This window comes from Euprymna scolopes, chromosome 28 (assembly GCF_053919585.1).
Source record: "Euprymna scolopes isolate OS-2025 chromosome 28, ASM5391958v1, whole genome shotgun sequence".
Taxonomy (NCBI): domain Eukaryota; kingdom Metazoa; phylum Mollusca; class Cephalopoda; order Sepiida; family Sepiolidae; genus Euprymna; species Euprymna scolopes.
The window spans coordinates 104733655-104759031 of NC_136509.1; the positions used below are offsets into that span (position 1 = coordinate 104733655).

Below are 25377 nucleotides of genomic sequence, written 5' to 3' on the forward strand. Positions count from 1 at the left end.
AAGATGCATCCACAACAATTATGACTTACAATGCTTATTAACAATCAATTTCAACATGCATTCTGTTGAAGTGATTATGTTTGTTTCATGGAAGGCACAAGGTCATCACCATGTTTGTCTACTTTGTTCTGTTTTTCATCTGATCTGCCAATTGCTGCTGCTGCTATTTCTCCATTACCACTTTATTTTTACTCTATTTTTATAACTATCTGGGCCTTCGATGATTCCTTTTTTCCTTTGAATAGTTTAGAATAGAGAAGTTGCCCTGGCAGTTGTTTAGGATCCATTAACCCCCCCCCCACCGCCTCCTTCCAACCACTGAATCACGTGTCGTTCTCATCTGAGATTTTTCATAATCTGCCATAAAAGGTAAGATTGACTTTTTCCAGTATTTCATAATAATTACATTGCCCTGCTGATATTCAGAATCTCCATGAGGTTTACACATCAGTGCTACTTGATCAGGCTGGCTTAAGATACCGGCTTCCTGACATAAAATGCACCAAACATTAATGTTATTTTTTTTCCCTTTCCTTTTGCAAAACTTAATCATGTTATGGAAAGACAAAAACAATAATTTTCCTCTCCAAAATAACCAAACTAAACACAATAAATAAATATTTGAAGATCTAAAGAACTTTAAACATAAAATTTTTACCAAAATTATTGGATTCAGCATTAAATTACCCCAAAAAGGTTGATAAGTTGTAAAACAAAACACTACAATATTTGAAGATATAAAGAACTTTAAGCATAAAAAACTTTTCCTAAAATGACCGGATTTGGCATTAAATCATCCCAAGATCGTTGATATGCCATAAAATAAAACAACCTTTTTTTACAAAATCGAAGAAACAAACTGGAAGGATCAAATTATTGTCATCCATCATCACAATCATCAATAGAAACATACTTGTCAAAACATGGCGTCATTTGTATTTCACCATCTTTTTGCCAATGCAACATTATTGAACTTTTTCATAGAATCCAGAGACATACTTCTATTCTGGACGTTATGGTAGCTTCAATGTGACTTTACTCTCTTAGAAACTCAAAAAATTAGTCTTTGTGAGCAACTGTAGTTTAAGTTCATAACCTGCATTGATTTATTTTTAGGTTATTCCATGTCAACCATCCATGGATTATTGTATGTTTCTATTCTATAGAGTATAGTTGACAGGATAATTGCTTAGTCAGCAGTTAACAACACAAACTGAAAACCTGGGTACACCAAGTTCAAATCCAGTTTGTTCCACAGAAATACTTTCATCAAACCCACACCTGACCTTGTGCCTAACTTGCTGCAGAGGAAGTAAATAAAATAACAGCAAGAATTGTAAATCATTGGAGAGAGATGAGAATTCTGTTGTGTAAAAAGTATATTTGGAAATTAAAGGTCATCAGCGAATGTTAACATGGCCAAACTGATGATCAGTGGTTGAAGTGTTGGATTCAAGAAAGAAGAAAAATCCTCTGCTCAGTTTGTGAAAAAAAAAAACAGTTGAGTGCAACTCAATTTCTTTTTTGTAGTACTTGTAAGAACTCGGTAGACAAGAACTGCGGTGCAATAACAGCAAAAAGTGTAAGAGACATTGAAGAGAGATGAGAATTCAGATGTGGAGAAAGTGTATTTGGAATTGGGTAATGGTGGCTAATGACACAAACGGAAACCCTGGGTGTGCCCAGTTTAAATTCAGTTCACTTCACAGAAACAGTTTCATCAAATCTACACCTGACCTTGTGTCTCACTTTCTGGAAAAGAGGTAAATAAAATAACTGCTTAGTAGATTTTGAACTTCACTTCAATGATAATATTTGTGTTTCTTCATAGTCTATCCTAAAGTTGGCCAATTTAAACTGGAGTATTTATCCAACCTCACTCGAGACTTTGGCCATGTGCCACTTTCATTCAGCAAAACTTCTGGAATTTTAACATGCCAAAATTTACCTTTGCTTAAGGGCATCAAGTTCATCTGTTACACTGTCGTTATTCAACATCAATTCTTTCTTCTCAGCTTCCAAAGTGTTTTTTGCTTTTGTAATTTGATCAGCTTCAGTCGTCAATTCCTGCACTCGAAGTTCAAGATCTTTGATCACGTTGGACTAACCAAGGAAAGAAGAAAAAATTTGTTAAATAATTCTATAAGGTCTGATACATATTTTTTACACCCAAGCATTATTTTTTTTTACACCCCAAAAGTATTTTTTTTACATCCAAACATCATTTTTTTAAACCAAATATTTTTTATACCCAGACATTTTTTTACATCCAAACATCATTTTTTTACAACCAAATATTTTCTTACATCCAAATATCTTTTTTTATACATCCAAACATCCTTTTCTTTTACATCCAAACATCCCTTTTTTTTTTACATCCAAACATTTTTTACACCCCAAAATTATTTTTTTACACCCAAATATTTTTTATACCCCGATATCATTTTTTTTATATCCAAACATGATTTTTTACAAGGAAATATCTTTTTTTTACACTCAAATATCTTTTTTTATACCCAACCATCATTTTTTTTCATTCAAACATCATATTTTTTACATCCAACCATCATTTTTTTGTATAATTTTTTTTTACATCCAACCATCATTTTTTTGTATCCAATCATCATTTTTTTTACATCCAACCATCATTTTTTACATCCAAACATCATTTTTTTTACATCAAACCATCATTTTTTTTTACATCCAAACATCATTTTTTTTACATCCAACCATCATTTTTTACATCCAACCATCATTTTTTTACATCGAGCCATCATTTTTTTTTTACATCCAAACATCATTTTTTTTTACATCCAACCATCATTTTTTACACAAAATATCATTATTTTACACACACACCTAAAGATTTTTTTTCAATCAACTTACTATGAAATAACCTCATCGGTTTAACATCCATTTTACATATTGGCATATGTTGGGCAGATTTTAAAAAATGACTTCCAAACTAATCTATCTCTGGACAGGTCTTTATTTATCCCTCTTTCTCTCAAGTCTATTCTTATCACTTTCTCCCATGTTTTCCTTGACTTTCTCCTCTGAACTGAACCTACTACCTCAACTGTTTTATATTTACTTACCCAATAACGTCCACTCATTCTTTCAATGTAGCCATACCATCCAAGTCTCCTGTTCTATACATATGTCTCTATACTGTTTAGATCTAACCTTTCTCTGAGGTCATCAGATCTAAGTCTTTCTTTAAGACTTGTATGATATATCCATCGTACGATCCTCATTATTTTTCTTCATGCAACACATCCTCAACCATTGCTGTTTAGGTTTTACGTGTATACATCATCACACCACATACACATATCTGATAGATGCTTGTCTTGGTTGAGAGCAGTAAGTTACGACAGAAGTTCCCTAACTCTAACCCTTGCAATCACACTAGCACCAGCCCCTCTCTGTGCTCTAATGGCATCACTCACATAACAAAACTTCTGAACAACCTTAATAGCGTTTCTGAATTTAAGATAAGGATTGATTATGTGTCACGCTTACATCCGGGTTGTTTAATTGTTATGTTCTTCTATTTCTTGTCATAAATAATTTTACCAAGAATTTTTAATAAGTTTTGGTTTCGGTTTCAACTATAGCTGATGGCACTTAAATCATCTATTGTTTTTATAAATAATTTTATCAAGAATTCTTCATAAATTTTGGTTTTGGTTTCGATTATGACTCAAGACACTCAAGTTGTATATACATACATATATTTTTTTCATAAGTTTTTATTTTGGTTTCGATTCAAGCTAATGCACCCAAGTCATATGAATATATATTTTTTATCTTTGAAATCGCAACTTTATAATATATAAAAATCGATAGAACATTAACTCTATAATAATATATACGAAATCTGCAAGAATTAAAATATCATATTTAAGCGTACTTTACGACCGGACTTTATCGGGCGTTTGTGCTAGATTATATAAATACTTTTGACAAAAGAGCTACAATAATATCAGAGCGTCTCCATTTACACTGAACATCTACAGAATGCCAACATCAATATATCATATGTGAATGAGTCCCCTGTGGAATTTCCACAGGTCCCGCTAGTTCATATTATTTGGATTCTTTAAAGTACTGTGAAATTTGCATCATATATATAAAATTCTCTGCGTTATACACCGGAGATGGTCTCAAATCTCTACCTTATCTTCTTTGTGCTGAATAATATACCTACACCTCTAAGAGATTGTTATTAAAATAAAAATGGAAGCGCTTTAAAAAAAAATTAGCATTATATTTTAAAGGGACATAATTGCATGAAACTTCTGGTGTCAAATGGTGCTGATCGTATAGAAAACATATACTACACTTTTATTTCATCCAAAAAAGCAAGAATTTAGAAAAAATTATACTTTTTGATTAGGCATTTTTTTTTTTTTAAAGAAACTACTAAGTCTGTTTGGATGAAATTTTGTATGGACTTTTGTTATAATATGGTGCAACGAACTAAGTATTATGGTATCCGTTTGATGCATTATTAGTGATTAATAGGGATAGTATTTAATGCAAAAACGAACATAATTTAACCATATTTGGCCATCAATTTGGCATAAAGCATAATTCACCAATAATTCTCTTTGTTTCAGGTTTTAGATTCTGAACTAATAAATATGCATTAAAACTGCATCAGATTTGATCTGGGAAGAATAACTGATCCAGTTTATTGATCAGCAATTGCATTATCTGAGCTCATTTTGTTTTGTTATGTAGAGATAACTCAGACGTTGTTAATCTGGCTCTGTTGTTTGCTGCTAAATTCAAATGTATGGCAATGGCCTATTTACGCTTCGGCAAATCGGAATCTAAAAAAGTTCATCATTTTATCAGATTGAGTACAACTTTCATCCAAACTAGAGGAGTTTAAAACCTATATTAAATGGCTATAATTCTGATCTGCTACGAGTGTTAGTAGACAATATGAAAATAGATGGATCAATATCTAGAGCAGGGTTTCCCAAAGTGGGTGCCACAGAGCTCTGGGGCTCCGTGAGTGAGGCTGAGGGGTTCTGCAAGCCCTTTTTTAAAGAGGACCAAATGCTTTATATGGAAAAATTAAATTAATTTTAAGATGAGAACAGTAGTCTGAATGATCCAAATAATACGAATAATCAATCATTATCTCAAAAATTCAAAAACAAATTTCCTTTGCATAATGAATTATGACTGTTTAAATTTTTTTTCTGAAGTTTTAAGATGGCGTAGTGGATAAAGTACTTGGTAAAAATCAGTTGTACGTTACACTCTTCTGAAAGTTCAATTCTAAGAATACAATTGCGAATTACTTAGGACTTCTACCCAATCATGATTGAAGGAACGAGAGCATGCTACCCCTGTGGATTAAATAAAGAGTTCCACTAGAAATTCCATGCAGATTCCCGAGTTCAACAAGTTAGATCCGAAGAAAGTTGGAGATGACATCAACCAAAACGTTGTGAAAATAACATTCAAGATGAGAACAGTATTCGGAAGAATCCAAATAAAAGTATTAGAATTCTTTTGATTTCATATCTTAGATGATAAGCAATGTACCGTGCTAGAAAGCTACTCACGCCCGAAAGTATCCTGTACCTCTACAAGGCCACCATTCGCCCATGTATGGAGTATTGTTATCACATTTGGGCTGGTGCATCTGCTGCTAGTCTCTCGCTCCTGGGCAGGGTTAAAAAAAAGTCGCCAACCTGATAGGTCTTGAACTGTCATCAAAGCTTCAACCTCTGTCTCATCGACGAAATGTTGCATTCTTCTGCCTGTTCTACAAGTATTTTAATGGTGAATGATCTGACGAACTACAGACCCTTGTACCCCTTCGACGTGAATACCCCCAACAAACGTGACAATCAGCAAAATCCCACCCCTAGACAGAGGTTCCTAGAAAGTCTTCTACTCTAATAGTTTCTTCCCCAGAACTGCTAGACTTTGGAACTCCCTTCTGGGTTCCTGCTTTCCCAACTGTACTGACATGCAAAAGTTCAAGTGTAATGTGAACGGACATCTTGCTACTCAACTCCCCACATAGTATTCCTGCAATTTATACCCCCGATAGTAGCCCCTACATCAAAGTGACACTGTGCCTTGTTGAGGGTGAAAACGGAATAAAAAATTAAAAATTTAATTGAGTTTTCCATGCATGTTTGCAGTCCAGTTCTCCATTTTTTTAAATTATTTTTTACTCTTGTCCACCCGAAACTGGACATAAGGGGTTACTATTTGGGATCATGTTTACAGAGGACTATGTAAGAAGATAAGCAATATGTTAGTTTACATTACATTTAAACTCTGCATGTCAGTGCAGTCAGGGAACAGGAAGCAGGGAGTAATTCCAAAGTCTAGCTGCCTGAAGAAAGAAGCTATTAGAGTAGAGGACCTTCCTACATCTAGGGACTTCTACAGTGAAGGGGTGGGATGTTTGTTGCTAAATTGGTTGGTTGGGGATATATATATATATATATATATATATATATATATATATATATATATGCATATATATATATATATATGTATATATATATATATATATGTATATATATATATATATATATGCATATATATATATATATATGTATATATATATATATATATGTATATATATATATATATATGTATATATATATATATGTATATATATATATATATATGTATATATATATATATATATGTATATATATATATATATGTATATATATATATATATATATGTATATATATATATATATATATATATATATATATATATATATATATATATATATATATATATATCGAGGGGGTATAAGTGCAATAAGTTCATCAGAACAAATTCCATTAAAATATCTATAAACAGATGATGGGACAGGGATTGACAGTGTGGGACCTATTAGATTTGTGATTCTTTTTGGACGCTGTCTAAGAGTAAAAGACTCGTGGTAGATGCACCAGACCAGGTGTGGTAACAATACTTAATGCGTGAGCGGATAGTGACTTTGTAGAAATACAGGATACTTGGAATCTCCGTAACTACGGCGTATTGACGTTAACGTTATTTCCCATTCCGTTTGAGCCAAGTTCACAGATTCTAATGAAAACAAAGAAAATTGCTGTGAAACAATTATACAACAATTCGTTTATGTTTATCTTATTAAAGAATACTATTAATATTGTAAAAGTCTAACTTTATTTTTCTTTTTTATATTCCTATTCTTTTAGAACCAGACAAATACACAAAAAAAAAAAAAAAAAAAACGGGAAATATTTCTTCAATATGAATCGTTCAAAGTATTGATTAGCTTTGGCGATTGATTTATCTTCTCACGAATCGGAAGGCAAAGAGTAAGACATTTTCTTTTTTCTTTTTTTTTCCATAGCAAGGTAATCTCATTACAAACTGAAAAATATTTCGAGGTTCAAAGAAATTCCGAGCGAAACGGAAAAAAAAAAAAAAGAAGAAAGATTTTCCGTCGGAAAAAAATTCTTCTTTGAAGGATTACAGCAAAAATCCAAAGAACGTTTGGAATCAGATTAACATGATTCCCAGTTTCATGCAAGAAAATATATCAGAAAGAACAGAGTTCAGAAGTAAATGATTCTTATAGCAAATCTCGAAAATCAAAAGAAGATGGTTTCACCTACACGGGGGTTGGGGGGCAGGGAGCGGCAGAGGATAGAGAAGATAAGAGATGCTATCAGTTAAAACTTGATGTTTAAAAGACTCAATTCTACTAAACAAAAGAGATGGTGAGGATATTAAAAACATTTCGTCATTCTAAAATACACAAAAGAAAAGAGCAAAAAATAGTAGCAAAGTAATTTGTACAGAATGTCTACAAAAATATTGGATTCTTGAGAATCCTGACGTCTGAGCAGCGAAAAGGCGTAGACATCCAACCCAATTAGGACCATTTCCACAATATTAAGATCCATTTCCAAATAGTTAAAATATGAAAGATATATTATTTGGATTATTCGGACTATGGTTCTCATCTTGGGTGTTATTTTTACAATGTTTCAGTTGATGTAATCTCCGATCTTCTTCAGATCTATCTTGTTAAACTTGGGAATCTTTCTGTCGAACTCCGGAATCTGCACAGAATTTCAAGCGGAACATTTTATTTAATCCATGAGAGTAGCATGCTCTTGTTCCCTCAGCCATGATCAGTTAAAAATCTTAAGTAATTAGCAATTGTATTCTTAGCATTGCAGCACTAAGGATTGAACCTTCAACCCCCAGAAAAGTGTCACTTGGAACTGAATTTTACCTAGCACTTCATCCATTATGCCACGAGTCCTTGGATTTTAATCCTCAGTGCAGACAATACTAAGAATACAATTGCAAAAGAATTCTACTTGATAATGTCTGACGGAATGATAACTTACAACTCCTATAAAATAAATACAGAGTTCCATTTGAAATTTGTGCAAATTCTAGAGTTTGAGAGAAAGATTCCCGAGTTCAACGAGATACACTGAAGAATATTGGAGCTTAGATCGGTCGAAATGTTGTGAGAATAACACTTTTAAAATGAGAAGCATAGTCCAAGTAATCCAAATAAGCCAAATTATTAAATTTCATCTCAGAAATTCAGAAACAAATTACTGAAACAGATTGTTCTAGTTTATTTCTCAAGTTTATTTCAAAATAAATAACAAAACTGCTGAAAGCATATTTTTTTTTAGCAGATTAGCACCGTAAATCATCCTTTTTACTTTTCATGATTACCTCTGAGTAACAAGATTGTAAAACCGCAAGTAATCACCTAAAATACTAACCTCCCCCTAAAAAAAATTAAAAGCACAGAATTCATTTCCCATAGCCAAAACAACTGGTTAAAAGCCCTAAAACGTTAAAATAGCTCGGAAATGGGAGTATAATTTTACATAAAATTTACATAAAAACTAATGCCACACTTTAAGTCTAAATTGTTTTGTTATTATTACCAATTTTTTTTTTTTAGGGTAATCAGCTAAAAAAAAAATAGAATCTAATGTTTTTAGGGTGATTTAGTTGGGAGGATGGGGGTTAATCTACAATAATACCTTTCGTTTAACTGTTGTTACTTATTGGCAATAGATATATACTACACTTTTAGCCCCTTGAAAAAGTTATAGGCCGTTGATTTAGAATAAGTACTTTATGTTAAATCAATGGGTGAATATGGTTAAACTTGTACTCATTTTTGCATTAATACTAATCCCTATTAATTCGTAACTGTGCATCGAACAGATACCATAATACTTAGTTCGCTACACCTTATCGTAACAAAGGTTCATACAAAATTTCAGCCAGATCGGCTTTATAGTTTCTGAGAAAAAATGGAACGGAGAGACAGACAGACAGAGACATATAGTATAGATTTTTATTACGAATTTCCGAGGGGTGAAAGAGTCATAAAAACGTAAGAGAGGAATCAGGGGAGGAGTTCTACTTACATTGACATCGTTTTGTTGTTTGTACGCTTGCTCCATCTTTTCCAGTCGGATGTTCGTCTCATCCAGCATCTTTTGAATGTTCTGTGAATGTTGTCTCTGCAGGTCGACTTTCTCTTGCTCCAATTCACCAATAACGCTGTGTAACTTGAGACACAAAAGGAAAAAAAAAGGAAGATTCTAATAAATTTCATCATACAAATTCATGTTTAAATCGACATTTTACTCATTTAGTCAATTGAAAAAAAATGTATTCATACATTATGATGGGTTGTTGCATTTTATGGTATATCAACCCATTTGAAAAAAAAAAGTTGTATTCATACATTACGATGGGTTGTTGCATTTTATGGTATATCAACCCATTTGAAAAAAAAAATGTTGTATTCATACATTATGATGGGTTGTTGCATTTTATGGTATATCAACCCATTTGAAAAAAAAAATGTTGTATTCATACATTATGATGGGTTGTTGCATTTTATGGTATATCAACCCATTTGAAAAAAAAAATGTTGTATTCATACATTATGATGGGTTGTTGCATTTTATGGTATATCAACCCATTTGAAAAAAAAAATGTTGTATTCATACATTATGATGGGTTGTTGCATTTTATGGTATATCAACCCATTTGAAAAAAAAAATGTTGTATTCATACATTATGATGGGTTGTTGCATTTTATGGTATATCAACCCATTTGAAAAAAAAAAGTTGTATTCATACATTATGATGGGTTGTTGCATTTTATGGTATATCAACCCATTTGAAAAAAAAAATGTTGTATTCATACATTATGATGGGTTGTTGCATTTTATGGTATATCAACCCATTTGTTAAAGTTACATCTTTTTATGACGAAACCGTACATATTGTTTCTGAATTTTGGAAATGAAGATTGATAATTTATATTATTTGGATTATTCGAACTACTGTTCTCATCTTTGGGAGAATTCAATTGTAAGTTATGCTTTTTTCTTTGGGGGGGGAGGCTAAAGTTTCAATCGTCAGTATAGACGCCACTAAAAATACAACTGCGAATTAATTAGGACTTCTACCTTGTCTAAGGCTTACGGGAAAGACAAGACAAACATGAGTTTTTATTAACACTTTATTAACTATTACGACTAGACTAGAAAAACACCCCAACAGCTTTCCTTTAGCCTATGACGTCTTATTTATTTATTTTTTTTTTACATAGGAGGCACCACTTATCAAGGCCCAGAGGCTATTAGAGGATAGGGGTTAATGAATGTACAGTAATCAATGTGACAATATCATAGCAATTGTTGTAATGGAAATTTGGTAAATTGGATTACTTTATGGCGTCAACTCATCAAGAATTTATTGGATTTGAAGACGACCAAGTTGTAGTCAGCTGGAAAGCAGGCAATTGGAAAAGAGTTCCACAGGCAAGCAGTTCTAAGAAAGAAGCTTTGTTTGTGGCATCTACGTTCAGGTTTAGGCTCAGATAAAGAGTGGGGAAATTATTGATAGTAGTTTCAGTTAGACGAGTGTTTCTTGTGAAAGTTTGGCAAGAGGGGACCATAGATTAGAGCTCAGACGAGCACTTCCCATGAAAATAATGATAAAGCAAAGACAGGTTGGCAACGTCTCTTCTGTAGGAAAGAGATTGCAGGGAAAAGAAAAGGGCATCCCACTATGTTACAAGGTCTATTTTGAACTCTGTCAAGGCAGGATAAAGTCTTTCTAGCAGCTCCCGCTCAGATGTACCAACAGTACTCCATCCTTGGACGTACCTGGCTCTAATATAGGTAGAGAATTGCATCAGTAGTGAGATATCTACTGGAGTGGTAGAAGGATGCCACCATTTTTTCAGCAACCTTGTCAACAGATTATATGTACCTATTCCATTTCAGATCAGGAGTAATGGTCAAGCCCAGAAGCTTGTCAAAACATGAAGCCTTTTTAATTATGTTAGCTTAGAATATTCAGAAGTTGTCTCCCTTGGACAAGGCCTCAATTATTTCTCCTGAAAATTACTTTTTAACGTGTTCGTGCACATTTCTATGCAGAAAGATTTCACATATGTGAGAAATTCTGAAACATTGGCATCATTGGAAGCACAAGTTCGAATCCTGTACAAGTTTGATTTTCAGTTTGTTTTATAATTTGTTTATATTCAGCACCATGGACTAAATAATCGCTTGCTAAGTAATATTATCTACACAAGCAATAACATCAACAAAACTTCAGCTTGATAACAAATCTCTGATCGTTGCACTTTATTGTTTCTAGCCTAGATCAATAATAACTTCAATTCAATCCCTTGTTCAATGTTGGAGATCATAGATGTGAAGGCCAAACATAGTCTCTGTGTCTGCTTTGACAGTCATGAATCAGGTTTTCAGCTGATTACGACTATGCCATCTAACCAAGTGTTCAAGAACAACAGCTCTGTGTATGAGTTCACTTTTTTCGCACTGAAACGTGTGGCCCAGCTAATGAAGGCATTTAGTTGCAAGCAACTGGGACACAGGATGTGTGTGGCGATGATGTCAGATTTCGACATTGAACATTTTGTCTAGTGGTTGAATGCAGGTCGATGCAAACATTTATGATCAAAGCTTATGCAATGACAACACTCACTATGAATTGGATTAATGATAACTTTGGCGCCACCCGTTCATGAGCATGCCATCAAAACAACTAATTCTTATCTTCAAAAAGCATGGAGCATGTTCAACAGTTGGCAACCAAGATAGTGATGGAATTCTCTGCATTTAGATGGATAAACTAAATCTGTTCTTGCTTTTTCAGCAAGAAAACCTGATTCCAGTGTGTATTATCAATTGGAATCTGAATTTACTTTTGAAGAAGTTTTATACCTCAGCACCAAGTTGCGGTCTCTATGTCATCCACAAAAGATGTACTATCCTCACTTTTGAAAGAAAACAGAAGAAAATTGGTATTAATTAAATGTACGTTTCCGCTCCATCGAACAGCTTGATTTTTTTACCCTTTTTGACTAGGAAGAAAATGTAGTATTGTAACATGATTGTTCATCTCCTTCAACGGTATTGTTATATTTTTATACTTGGACCCAACACGTTGTGTCTGAGACAGTTGCAAAGGAACAAAAAAAGGAACAAAATTTTACTCACTTTTTTTTTTACTTGAAATAAAAGGCATTTATTAATGGTACTTTCCAAATTTGAAATGAATTCTAAATGAATTGCATCTTGTTTTAAAAGTGTCTTAGTTCGTCATGTAGCCGACAAAACTCTGCCATGTCAAATACATGTTTTAAAAGTCTCTCACGCCACCATGTAGCTACAGGCCTATCTCCACTAGCACATCTTGCCAGTTCTCTTATACTTGATGCCTATTTTTCCTTGGCTTTACTTTTCCTTCTCGTTTTCTGCTATGACGTCAGCTCATGCATTGGCTTGGTCATTTGCATACGTCATATGATTGCTAAATAAGCGTCAGCGACTCTGTTCATAGTATCTGTTTTAATGCTATACTTAGTCTTTTCTATCTTTGCTCAGGGGAGGAGAAGTCCTAGACTGAGGTGATTTTTATTTTCTTTCCAAAGAAGCACTCTGCATTGGAACGGAGAATACCATTATCATAAGAGATCAATCCGAAACTCAAAGTCAAAAATGTGGGCAAATAGTAAAAACAAAGTGTGAAAAAAAAATGGAGAGGGGAACAAATATTGATTATTGATTACTTAAAACAAGGAAACGCTTACTCAGTAACAAGTAAGCAATCGTTTCCAAAGTAATTGTTTTTATTCCTTTCATATACCATTTTAATTTATGAAGCCTTTTTGTCTTGACTTCAATGGAACTAAAGAATCTGGGAATGAAGAACTCTGAATGTAATAAAAAAGTCAAATGAGGTAATTTTTTTTATATTTTTATCAAATCAATTAAATTGAAGTTCTTCAATGCATTCCATTCCAATTTTGAGAAGCATAAATATATTATGCCAACAGCCTATATCTCTATTAATCCACAATTCGCCCATGCATCGAGTATTGTTGCCACATCTGCGCTGGTGCACAAACCTCTAGTCTCTCTCTCTCTTGAACATAGTGCAAAAAAAGTCTCTAACCTGATAGGTCTCACACTGTCTGCCAAGCTCCAACCCCTGTCCCATCACTGGAATGTTGCATCCTTGTAATTGTTTTACAGTTACTTCCACAGAATGTTGTCCAATGAACTTACTGCACCTGTATTCCCTCCAACCTAAACACCCTCCGTTAAGAACAATGTCGCAACCCATCACTGTAGTGATCCTCAGATGTTAGAAAGCTCTCTACTCTAACAGCTTCTTTCCTTGAACCATTTCCCTTCAGAATTCCTTCCCTGCTCCGTGTTCAACTGACCGAAACATTCACAATCGCTTATGATTAGGTACCCGGCGACCAACAATATAACAATAGTACATAACATAGCACGTATGAGAAAATCAGCAACGGCCATAGGATAGCTGACTAGCGAAAATATTAGCAGCAGCCTTCTTAGCACATATGTAAATTAAGCAAGTGTGCATGCACTGACGTCACGGGAAGAAGGAGAGAAAAAGGTTTAAAAAAGGACAGCACGTGGTTGAACAAAAAAGAAAGCAAGTTGTGTGCCCGGGAAGATGGACATATGAAGTTGAGGGAGAGAAAACGCTAGTTTTGTCTGGCGTGAGGTAGCAGGGAGAGAGACTTTCTAAAAGCACATGTTATATGGCAGAGTGTTGTAAAACACATGGGTGTGCGGAAACACTTTTAAAAGATAATGAAACTCGTTATTGTCGGATGAACCACGAATACATGCTTTTCATTTGTACTTGAGAAAACAAAAATGATGCATAAAATTTTTATTTCTTTCCATTTTTTGTTTGTTCCTTTGTGACGGTACCAGATAACATGTGGGTCCGAGAGGTTTGATATGCAGTGACATGAGTAAAGTGTAACGGCCACATTATGAGTAGCCCCTTGTGTCTGAGTGACAAGATGCCTTGATATTTTGGCGTCTTGTTCCGATTTAGTTGCCTCCTCACATTCGGCAGAGTAAGATACAGTGTCGGCTTTTAATGTGGAAGAAAAGAGAAAATTCTGAATTAGGACAAAAAAAAAAAGAAATCTAGCTAAAAGAATTTCTCCTTCTCCGACCAAGAACCCAAAAGATCATGTCTCGTATGAGAACACTTCATATATACACGCTCCATGTTTTGATAAGCGTCTTGGACTGATCTTTACTCCTGACCTTAAATGGAACACATACATCAAGTCTGTTGCCAAGGTCGCTGGAAAAATGGTAGTATCCTTCTACCGCTCCACAAGATATCTCACTGCTGATGTAAATCTCTATTTATATAAGAGCCAAGTACGTCCAAGGATGGAGTACTGCTGCCACATCTTGGCAGGAGCTGCTAAAAACAGCCTATCCTGCCTTGACAGAGTACAAAACAGATGTTGCGAGCCTGTCTTTGTTTTATCGTTACTTCCATGGCAAGTGCTCGTCTGAGCTCCAATCTCTGGTCTCCCTCGCCAATCTTTCACGATAAACACCCATCTAGCTGAGACTGCTGTCAAAAATTTTCCCCACTCTTTAACTGTGCTAAAATCAAAACGTAGATTCTATGAACAAAGCTTCTTTCTTAGAAGTGCACGCCAGTGGAACTCTCTTCCATCTGCCTGTTTCCCACCTGACTACAACTTGGATGTTTTCAAGTCCAACATAAACAAATTCCTGATGAACCGCCCCCTTAAGTAAGACACTTTATCAAATCTCCAATACTAATGATTACTGCGATATTATCCCATTGATTTCTGTACACACAATAACCCTTATCCTCGAGTGGCTTCCGGGCCTTGATAAATGGTGATTACCATGTAAAAAAAATAAAATGACAGAAAAGAATAGACACCCATAGAAACAGTTTATTTCAATAAACATATAATTTATACAACAAAATCAAAAATAAATGCTTACAAATTTAAAAACTAATACTTAATTGCCATCCTCTTTGCTGTTTTTAATGCTAGAACCCTTCTGGGCATGGCATTGATCAGTTGACGAATATCATCTTGAAGAATTTCTTGCCATGTCTAACACAATAATGCTAAAAGTTCAGGCTCAAAAGATGGCTTCCTTTTCTTTTTGCAAAGATTCTGGTTTTATATGCCCCAAAGGTTTTAAATTAGGTTCATATCCAGGGAGTGACTTGGTCATGGAAGTTTATTAATGTTATGACGCCCTAGCAGAGTGACAACGAGTTCTGTCTTCCAAAAATAGGACGTAAACTGGGTTCATTTTAACACAGGAGTCCTCATGCAATTTTTGAACATATTTATCAGAATTGATATTTTTTTTACACTCCCTCAGGTTTGAGAGACCATCACTCCAAATTGCACCCTATACCATAACTCAGAAGCCCCGTGTTTCAGTGTTAGCTGTAGTTTTTTTTAAAGTTAAGTCTTATACTGTCGGGAAATAATGCAAATCGTGACTCATCAGAGAAAATGACATAGGTCCAAAAGGTCATAGGCCTCTCCACCATTTCACAAGCCCAATCATTTCTGAGCTTGTTATTGGGAGGGCGAAGAGGAGGTTTCCTTCTTGCAACTTTACAATAGTAGCCCAGCTTGTGAAGATACCTGGCAGCTGTTCTGGAACTGACACCAGTTTATGTTGCAATGTCAGAAGCTTTGCACTGAAAATCCTCTTCAACATTTCTTTGCATAGAATGCAAGGTTGTTTCAGAGGGTCCGAGGCGACCTGAATGAAGTTTTGTGCACTCTTTGTCCTCTCTTGTTAATGTACGATCACTCTATTAACAGTAGAATTAAGTTTTGAAAGATTTTCTGCTATTTTGTGTTAAGACCACCTTCATGATGACCCATGACCCTTCGTTTTTGCAGAAATTCTGATAAATCTGATGATCCTTTGGTTTGTGATATGCTTCAATGTTGTTAGATGCAATTTTAATGAGATACTCTAAGTTATTTCAGCAGTATTCTTATCTGTAAATATAAATAAACATATATTAATCTTAGAAAAAAACATTTATCTTAGTGTCTATTCGTTTCTGTCATGTCTGTATATATATATATATATATATATATATATATATATATATATATATATATATATATACGGAAACAATTTATTGCACGAGCGTCCCCCTTTTTAAAATTCATCATTCAGTAAGATAAAAAGCTATAACAAACATCTAAATGACTAATTTAACCACAGTTCCTGATTTCAAAAAAAGAAAAATTAAAAGGTAAATATTTCTATATATTTTTAAAGCAAATTTATTATGTAAATTCAAAAATATATATTTTTTTCTACTTATTTCTATCTCTAACACATATTGATTTTCTTATAAATTTTAAATCCAGACCTTTTATTTCAATTTTTCAGATTCATCTGCCTTACTTTTAATGCTAGGTTTATTTATGGTGTCTTTTAAATTCAATAAAAACCCTCCTAAATTTGCTGATGAGGAGACCTTGCTTACCAAAAAACTATATATAATTATTCTACATAACTTGATGTATACCACAATAAAAAGCATTGTTTTCCGAAACGATCGTACAGATAATTGATTTTGTTGTTGTTCCTTCTTATGAAACTGATTTTTAATTTAATTAAAATTTGATTTTTAAATTTTAAATTATAAATCACATTACTTAATATATATATATATATATATATATATATATATATATATATATATATATATATATATATAGCAAAAATGGTAATTAGTAAAAACCTGAAGAAAGTGCTCAATATTATTGCAGAGCAAATATGTTTTATTTTTTTTATTACAGTTTTATCTGCTTAGTTACACATGTTTTGATTACCGAATCGTGTTAACAATCCAGTAACTTCATCAGACATTACATATATTTTTCTGTAATGTCTGATGAAGTTACTAGATCGTTAATACGATTCAGTAACCGAACCATGTGTAACTAAGCAGATAAAGCATTAATAAAAAAATAAAACACATATAATACATATATGTGTGTGTGTGTGTGAGAGAGAGAGAGAGACAGAGAGAGAGACAGAGAGAGAGATACATACGTGTTGTATAATATAAATAATAAGCCAGTCTTTGTTCGTAATATCTAATGGAACGTATATATATATATATATATATATATATATATATATATATATAAGATGAAGAAAGAGGGACGTAGATATCGTTTCCAATGAAACAGTATCACAGATAAGTATCTTTCAATTATCCATGCACAGAATTGGTAATCAAAAAAATGAAACTAAAAAAAATCAAAGATTTTTTGCACGATTCTCCTATGTCTTTTTTATTTGTTTCTTGTTTTTTTTTGTGGAAGGAGGTGTTCTCAAGCAACATATTAAGAGTCCCTGCTGTGATGGTCACGTTCGAATATTCTTCCAAATCCCAACAAAACACACCTTTAAATACTCAGACAAGAATAATAAAGAAAGAAAGAAAGAAACATTGAACAGAATTCATTTCCTATTTCGTTTCTACTTTTTTTCCGAAAGAGTCGAGGTGGGGGTGTAGCGGTGGGTTAATGAGAATACTTGCATAACAAGACGTGACTTACTTTTTTTTCGAATTCGGACTTTTTCACTTGGTACATGTCTTCCAATTGTCTCTTTAATTCTGAGATCTGCTTGTCTTTGCTTTCTTTCGTCTTGTACAATTCCATGTTGAGAGATTTCACTGTTTGAAGACAATGAAGATATAAATATAGAAAGAACCAAATATAATGGCACTTCGGTTTCGGAATTTTTGAGATGAAGATTGATTATTTGGATTCTTTGGACTACTGTTCTCATATTGACTGTTATTTTTATAACGTTTTGGTCGATGTAACCCCCGACCTTCTTCAGATATATCTTGTTGAAATCGGTTATCTTTCCGTTGAACTCAGAAATATTTTTGTCAAACTCGGGAATCTTTCTATCGATTACCGAATTTGACAAGATACACTTGAAGAAAGTTGCACTGACCAAAACCTTGTGCGAGTAACATTCAAGATGAGAACATTAGTCCAAAGAATCCAAGAATGACATTTGTTTCACATGAGAAGCCATGTACATATTCAGCACTGCACTTTTTTCTTGATAACTAAAAAGAATGGTTTAAGCCTGACACCGTATTTCATGTCACTCAAACTCTATGCCCACCATCACCATCAATTTAACATTTTACATGCTGGCATGTCTTGGATAACTTTAAGAAATTGACATCCAAACGAACGTATCTCTGCTAGGTTTTTATTTATCCCTCTTTCTTTTGTATATATCCTTATCAAATCCTCTAATGTGTTCCTTTCCCTTCCCCTGTATACTGACCTGTTACCTCGACTGTTTTCATCTACTAACTCAAAATCTCATATCCATTCTTTTAATGTGACCAAATCAATGAAGCCTCCTGTTTTGTACATATATGCTCATGTGTCCAGATCTAATCTTGCTTGAAGCTTATCATAGGATTAAAATTATATACTTATCATATTTTCACATCATTTCTCTCCATGCAACACATATCATCAACTCTCATTAGCTGAGTTTCACTTCTATACATCATCAAATTCTACACACATACCTGATAAACTTGGTCGACAGTAGTAACATTCTGCTGGTTAGTAAGGACAAAAATTCCCTGAACTTAATCCATCCACTTTTCTCTTGCAATCACATTAGCAGCTGCTCCTTCATATGTTCCAATAGTATAACCAAGGTAACAAAACTTTTGAATAATCTCATTTGTAAAAATTAAACTGAATGTAGCCCACATTATGACACCCCCCTACACCTAGCAATTGTGTTCTAAAAGCATAATGACCGGTTCATTAGTTTAGGTGTGAATCCTGTGCATACAAATATATAAACATATGCACATACTTAACTTTATATTAATTTCACTTTATATTAATTTCCTCATCCAAATATACTTTCTCCTCTCAACTCATCCAACTTGATTGTCCTACATTGATTGCACATAAACTGGTTATCATCTCTCAACCTACCAGTAATTCCACTGCACTTTTTATGTATTCCATTTAGACAAATACTACAAAAAATTGAGTTGCACGTATCTGACTCACTTTGCACAACTTGAACAGAGGAACTACCCTCTTTCTAGAGGCTTTCCAACAATACAATTAATTATCACTTTGGTGTTGATAACATTTATAATCATAAATGTTTCTATTGTTTTGATTATTCTCATCTTGGGTGTTATTAGCACAACGTTTTAGTCGGTAAACCCTTCGACCGTCGAATTTTTTTTTTTTTTTTTTTGAAAATACAAAGAAATATTTATTGAGTAAATCCATAATTGAAAATTTGACAAACAATTGATTTTTTTATTTAGTTTGAATTAAAGGATTTACCTTCATTGTCTAATTTGAATGTTTTGAATTAAATTTTTGAATGTTTTGAATTAAATTTTTTTTATTTAGTTTGAATTAAAGGATTTACCTTCATTGTCTAATTTGAATGTTTTGAATTAAATTTTTTTTATTTAGTTTGAATTAAAGGATTTACCTTCATTGTCTAATTTGGCAGTCATATCTTCTGTATTTTTTCTTTTGTTGTTTAAAGTCGATTTCATATCGTCTATTTCTGCATTTTTGCGATCCAAAATCTGAAATGAGTGGAATAGAAAGTAAAAGTGAAAACAATTTTGTGTTTTTTTTTTATTTTGAAATCAAATAAAGAAAAAAGAATAGCAAAATTTTTCTCTTTGAAAATTAGCAGATGAGATTTCAAATAACTGATTTTATCTAATAATCAAGGAACATTGCCAACAATCAAACATTATCAAGTATAAAATATTACCAAGTATAAAACATTACCAGGTATAAAATATTACCAAGTATCAAACATTACCAAAAATCGAACATTACACAGTTTCTAACATTACCAAAAATCAAACATTACCACATATCAAACATAAAAAAAATAATTACTAATGAATCAACATCATAAAAGAACCAACATTGTAAATAAAGTAACATTACCAATAAATCAGCATTAGTAAAGAACCAATATTATCAAAGAACCAATATTAGTAAAGAACTAATAATATCAAAGAACTAATATCAAAGAACCAATATTATCAAAGAACTAATAATATTAAAGAACCAATAATATCAAAGAACTAATATTATCAAAGAACCAATATTATCAAAGAACCAATAATATCAAAGAACCAATATTATCAAAGAACCAATATTATCAAAGAACCAATAATATCAAAGAACCAATATTATCAAAGAACCAATATTATCAAAGAACCAATAATATCAAAGAACCAATATTATCAAAGAACTAATAATATTAAAGAACCAATAATATCAAAGAACCAATAATATCAAAGAACCAATATTATCAAAGAACCAATATTATCAAAGAACCAATAATATCAAAGAACCAATATTATCAAAGAACCAATATTATCAAAGAACCAATAATATCAAAGAACCAATATTAGTAAATATCTAAAATTACGATTGAAAACCATCGCACATGTTTAGTTTATAAGATACACTTTTTTTTATCTGTTTATTAATAGACAAAATCAATATTGCTGTGAAATAAATGATGGCTGTCATGTCCTCCTGCTTCCAACTCTGCTCCCAATATTACACATTTTTATTTGTATCATTTCATTTCTGGAATTTAAAATATTCAAAATAAAAAATTAAATAGAATAACGGAAAATGTTACTTTTGTTGGTTAACGATGTTCGAATGCATGAATGCCGACCCTAATACATTATTGGATGAACTCCCAATACAAAATTAATGCCATCATTTTTGATTCATTGTAAATTTTTTTGCAAAAAAAAATTTTTGTTCTTGGTATAGGGCCTTATTTTCAATTGTATTTGAGAGAGATAGAACACAAATATAGTACAATTGAATCTCTTATTCAACAATCTCATTTCAAACTTTTGGACAGGATAATCGCTGACTTTCATCATGTGCATCACATGGAAATCTATCTCCAAAACCCTTGTACGCGTTTCAGACATATTTCTATTATTTGGATGTTTGCTGTTAACACAGACTTCATGATTGTGGGAATATAGAGAAGGGTTACCGCAAAAACGTGCTCGTGTCTGTCTGTTCTGTGGGCTGAGAAGGAAAAATGAAAAGATCAAAGATGGCAACTATGGTCTTTTAATGGACACAGTCTCATACAGTTCTCGAAAAATCACGTCTCACACGTGTTTTTGAGGTGCCCCGGGCACTATAAAAATAGGTTGCCAGGGGTAATGGAGGAGAAGGTTCAAATCTGTGTCTCATGAATATCGTTGTGCAACTCGTCAGAGTTCTTGATACAACCAGTGTATTTACATTGCCACTAAAGCTATTAATGTAACAATGGAATCGAAACACAAGAGGTGGAGAATGGATCTTTTTTGAAGCAGAAATCAGCTCCTATCACCACCATGCTCACATTCTTTAACTTTACTGGTCGTTCAATATAAAAATAAAAAAGTCATCGGCCAACCGAAGAATGAAACCTGTTTTTGTGAATAACATTCAATACAAAAACTTGATTAGATTTGCAGTCAGCCTCAACTCAAATTATGTCATGGCCGAGAATTACGAAAATCAATCAATATTCAATCGGTCGTTCATCGATTTCACCTGATTTTCTCCTTCAAAATTCCAATTGTAAGCCTATTCGTCTTTTAACAACCAAAAAGAGCAGTTTCAATGCATTGGGTGTTTTTAAAACTTGTATTCACCTCAAGCATAGCATACTGACACTAGAGCGTAAGGGACTACTGTGGTAGAGACAAGATTTATAGGGAGTGAGTGGGGAGTTGTGCAGCTGGATGTTTGTTTGCCTTACAAAACCTTCTCAACCATTGATTACTATGGCTGATAGTATTCTTCCAAAGAATCCAACATTCAAACTCCTTAAACTAAGATTCACTAGCGCAACATGAATTGCAATACATAGAAGATACTTCTAAGACTACAAAACTTTTCACACCTGTGAGCATCCTATATCTATATATAAAGCCATGATTTGTTGTATCATTGTCGCATCTCTGTTGGTGCACCAAAGGGTAAATAGAGGAAGACATAGTTAGAGAGATAGATTAATATATACATAGATAGGTACACACACATTATATATATATATATATATATATATATATATATGTTTAAATATTAATATCTTAATATTTTGCATCATCTTAATATTTGAAAGATAGCCCCCCTCCCAACTCCCAACATCGATCCCTACTATCAGGTCTCAACCTTCCAGAGTGGAAATCCAATTATAGGAGACCAAACCTGACCCATTGTTCCTATGCAAAACTGGTATTGGACCGACTGTTTCTCTAAATGATATCGCAATTAAAGGATACTTAAACTTGACATCCAAATCTTACACCCAAAATCGTCATGAATAGGAAATACGTACCTAAATTAGGGATAGTTTTCCATGTGGTAGAGAAATCTTCAAAGAAGATCCTAAATCACTCTATATGTGCTTCTAAGTAGCACCGCATCGTCTCCACAACGGCACAGTCACTATCTCTGAGAAAATTGACCACATCCTGTATGCGCATTCCTTGACCCGTTTGTGGAGACTTTATTGTTCACAATGTTGAATCCATTCAAACAAGTTGATGAAGATTCTGTCTGATTTCTCCTTTGCTTATGACCTAACACAGATTGTTAATGAACCAACCCATGTGCCCGACACTGACGGAGAGTTTGCCAGTTTCCTAGACCTTTTTCTTGCACTGAATGGTGCTCATCCTCCATTCTGTCTCCACTAGGATCTTCTGATCGCCCGATTGTCTCAAAATAAAAACAAAATGTAATAAATCCTCTTCATTGTACAGTGTATTGATTGGAATAACTTCTGAACGTTTATAGTTGATATATCTCTACATTCCATGTTTAAAAAGAAAGTGTCCTCTATATTACCAGACCTGACTGACTGATTAACGATCGGTATAGACTGTTTCGTATCCTCCAAGAAATTCCAACAAAAATCAAATAGCAAGCCATGGTTCACTCTAAAATGTGCTGCTGCCAATGCACACAGAAATTTGTATTTCCAGTGTTTTCAATAAAATAGATGTTCTGAAACTAAAGCTCTCTTTAGAACTGCCAGCAACCACTGCAAAAGGTAATAAAGTACACGAGATGATCATATGTTTAGTCCGTCAAGTCTAAAGTAGCTGAGCAGCAATTTTGTTCCGCTGAGTTTTGGCAAATAACAAACAAGGTCATAAACAGATGTGTGTGTCCTCCATCCTAACCATCATTAATAGATTTGAAGTAATTTTGTCAACGTCTGACAAAGCCAAAATCTTTGCTAAGAACTTTGCATCAAATTCCACCCTTTGGGATCAGGTCCGCCTACCTCCTGTATTTTCTCCCATGACTGTAATACACTGTGCAACATCCATATATCCGTCTGTGATGTTACCAAACTTATCAAAAACTTTGATTCAAGTAATGCAACTGGCCCTAACAGCATTCCAATCATAGTGCTGACAAAGCTTTCTTTAATCAAAACTAGCTTCCATTCTTGCAAAGCGGTTTTTCCATGTTACCTTTGCCAGGCTGCTCTGTATTTAAAAATCCTTGAGATCAGTCTCCTGTGTGTCATGAGTAAGTTTCTTGAATCTGTGATAACTAGAGATGGAGTCAACAACCTCAGCAAAAGCAACCTACTCAGTGACATGTATTACGGTTTCTGTTCTACTAGATTTAGTGCTGATATGCTAACTGTAATATCACCCAGGATCTAAAATTAACTAAAGATGTCATCATGTTTGTTTCTTGGTGTGGTGTATGTCATGTCGCTGTTGTCATACAATAAATGTGTATCTGTGTATTACACATATATATTACTTAATTGGAATTCATTATTAAGATGAGTATTATTTATTAATTTATTGCAGACTATTATCCTCATCTTTCTTAGTTGTTGTTTCATAACATTTCGGCCAACTATTCCTCTGGCCTTCGTCAGGTGGTAACCGCGACGGGATAGGAACTCCAAATCTCCTAACTGCAGGCCTGTGGTGCAGTGGATAGAGACGTTGAGTCTCTACTGTTCCAGGTGAGAATTGTCTGAAAATAGAGGGTGACTTGGCCAAAAACGTGGTGAGACGACAACTATGGATGGCAGTAATTGCTGAGAATGCAGTTAGGAGATTCGGAGTTCCTATCCCATTGCGGTTACCACCTGACGAAGGCCAGAGGAATAGTTGGCTGAAACGTTGTGAAACAACAACTGTGTATCACATGTTTATCTGTCGGACCTAAATACGTACTTTATCTGTTGGACCTAAACACGTACTTTACAAGTCGTGATAAAAATAAACGAAGGTAGGCTGCATAATTTTGCTTTTGCAGAAGGATTTATTTGACACATTTATTTTAAGGGTTACACTTTGGTAAAAACGTTAAAAAACGCTATCTTTCCAGGAATTACCTCCTCCTCTGGGAGTGGTTTATTTATTGCTGATCATCGGAGGAGCACTTACCAGGGAATGTCGACAGGGTCCAAACATGACTGGGCCCAACTCTTTTCCTGATCTACATTAATGATCTTCCAAATCACATCCTTACATCATTTGTAGACATTTATGCTGACGACACTACCATTTATGTCTTCCGTTTTCCTGCTTTCCGGCTGACTACAATATGGTTGTGTTCAAGTCTAACGTAAATAAGTTCTTGATGAGCCGTTCTATATAAGTTATCAAATTTACCAAATTTTCATTACTAATGATTACTATATTGTCCAATGTCTACTGTAAACTCTTTAACCCTTATCCTTGAGTGACCTCTTGGCCTTGATAAGTGGTGATGCCTATGTAAAAAAAAGAAAGAAAAAATTTTTTTTATATCTGTGCACAGTGCATCATTTTATTGTTGCAGGGAGACGGAACTGGATTCCATTTACTGA

General features: G+C 33.6%; 1 protein-coding gene across 2 annotated transcripts in view; it reads right to left on the minus strand.

Annotated features, from left to right (window-relative positions):
• LOC145249765 (centrosomal protein of 112 kDa-like) overlaps window positions 1–25377 on the minus strand; it is a 777157-nt gene that overhangs the window by 217920 nt on the left and 533860 nt on the right. For both annotated transcript variants that reach the window (XM_080111687.1, XM_080111688.1), the window contains 4 exons: window positions 19963–20062; window positions 18012–18130; window positions 9442–9585; window positions 1949–2103 (listed from right to left, as the gene is read on the minus strand). In XM_080111687.1, coding sequence (XP_079967813.1) covers window positions 1949–2103; window positions 9442–9585; window positions 18012–18130; window positions 19963–20062 — 518 coding nt within the window. The remainder of the gene's footprint in view (window positions 1–1948; window positions 2104–9441; window positions 9586–18011; window positions 18131–19962; window positions 20063–25377) is intronic.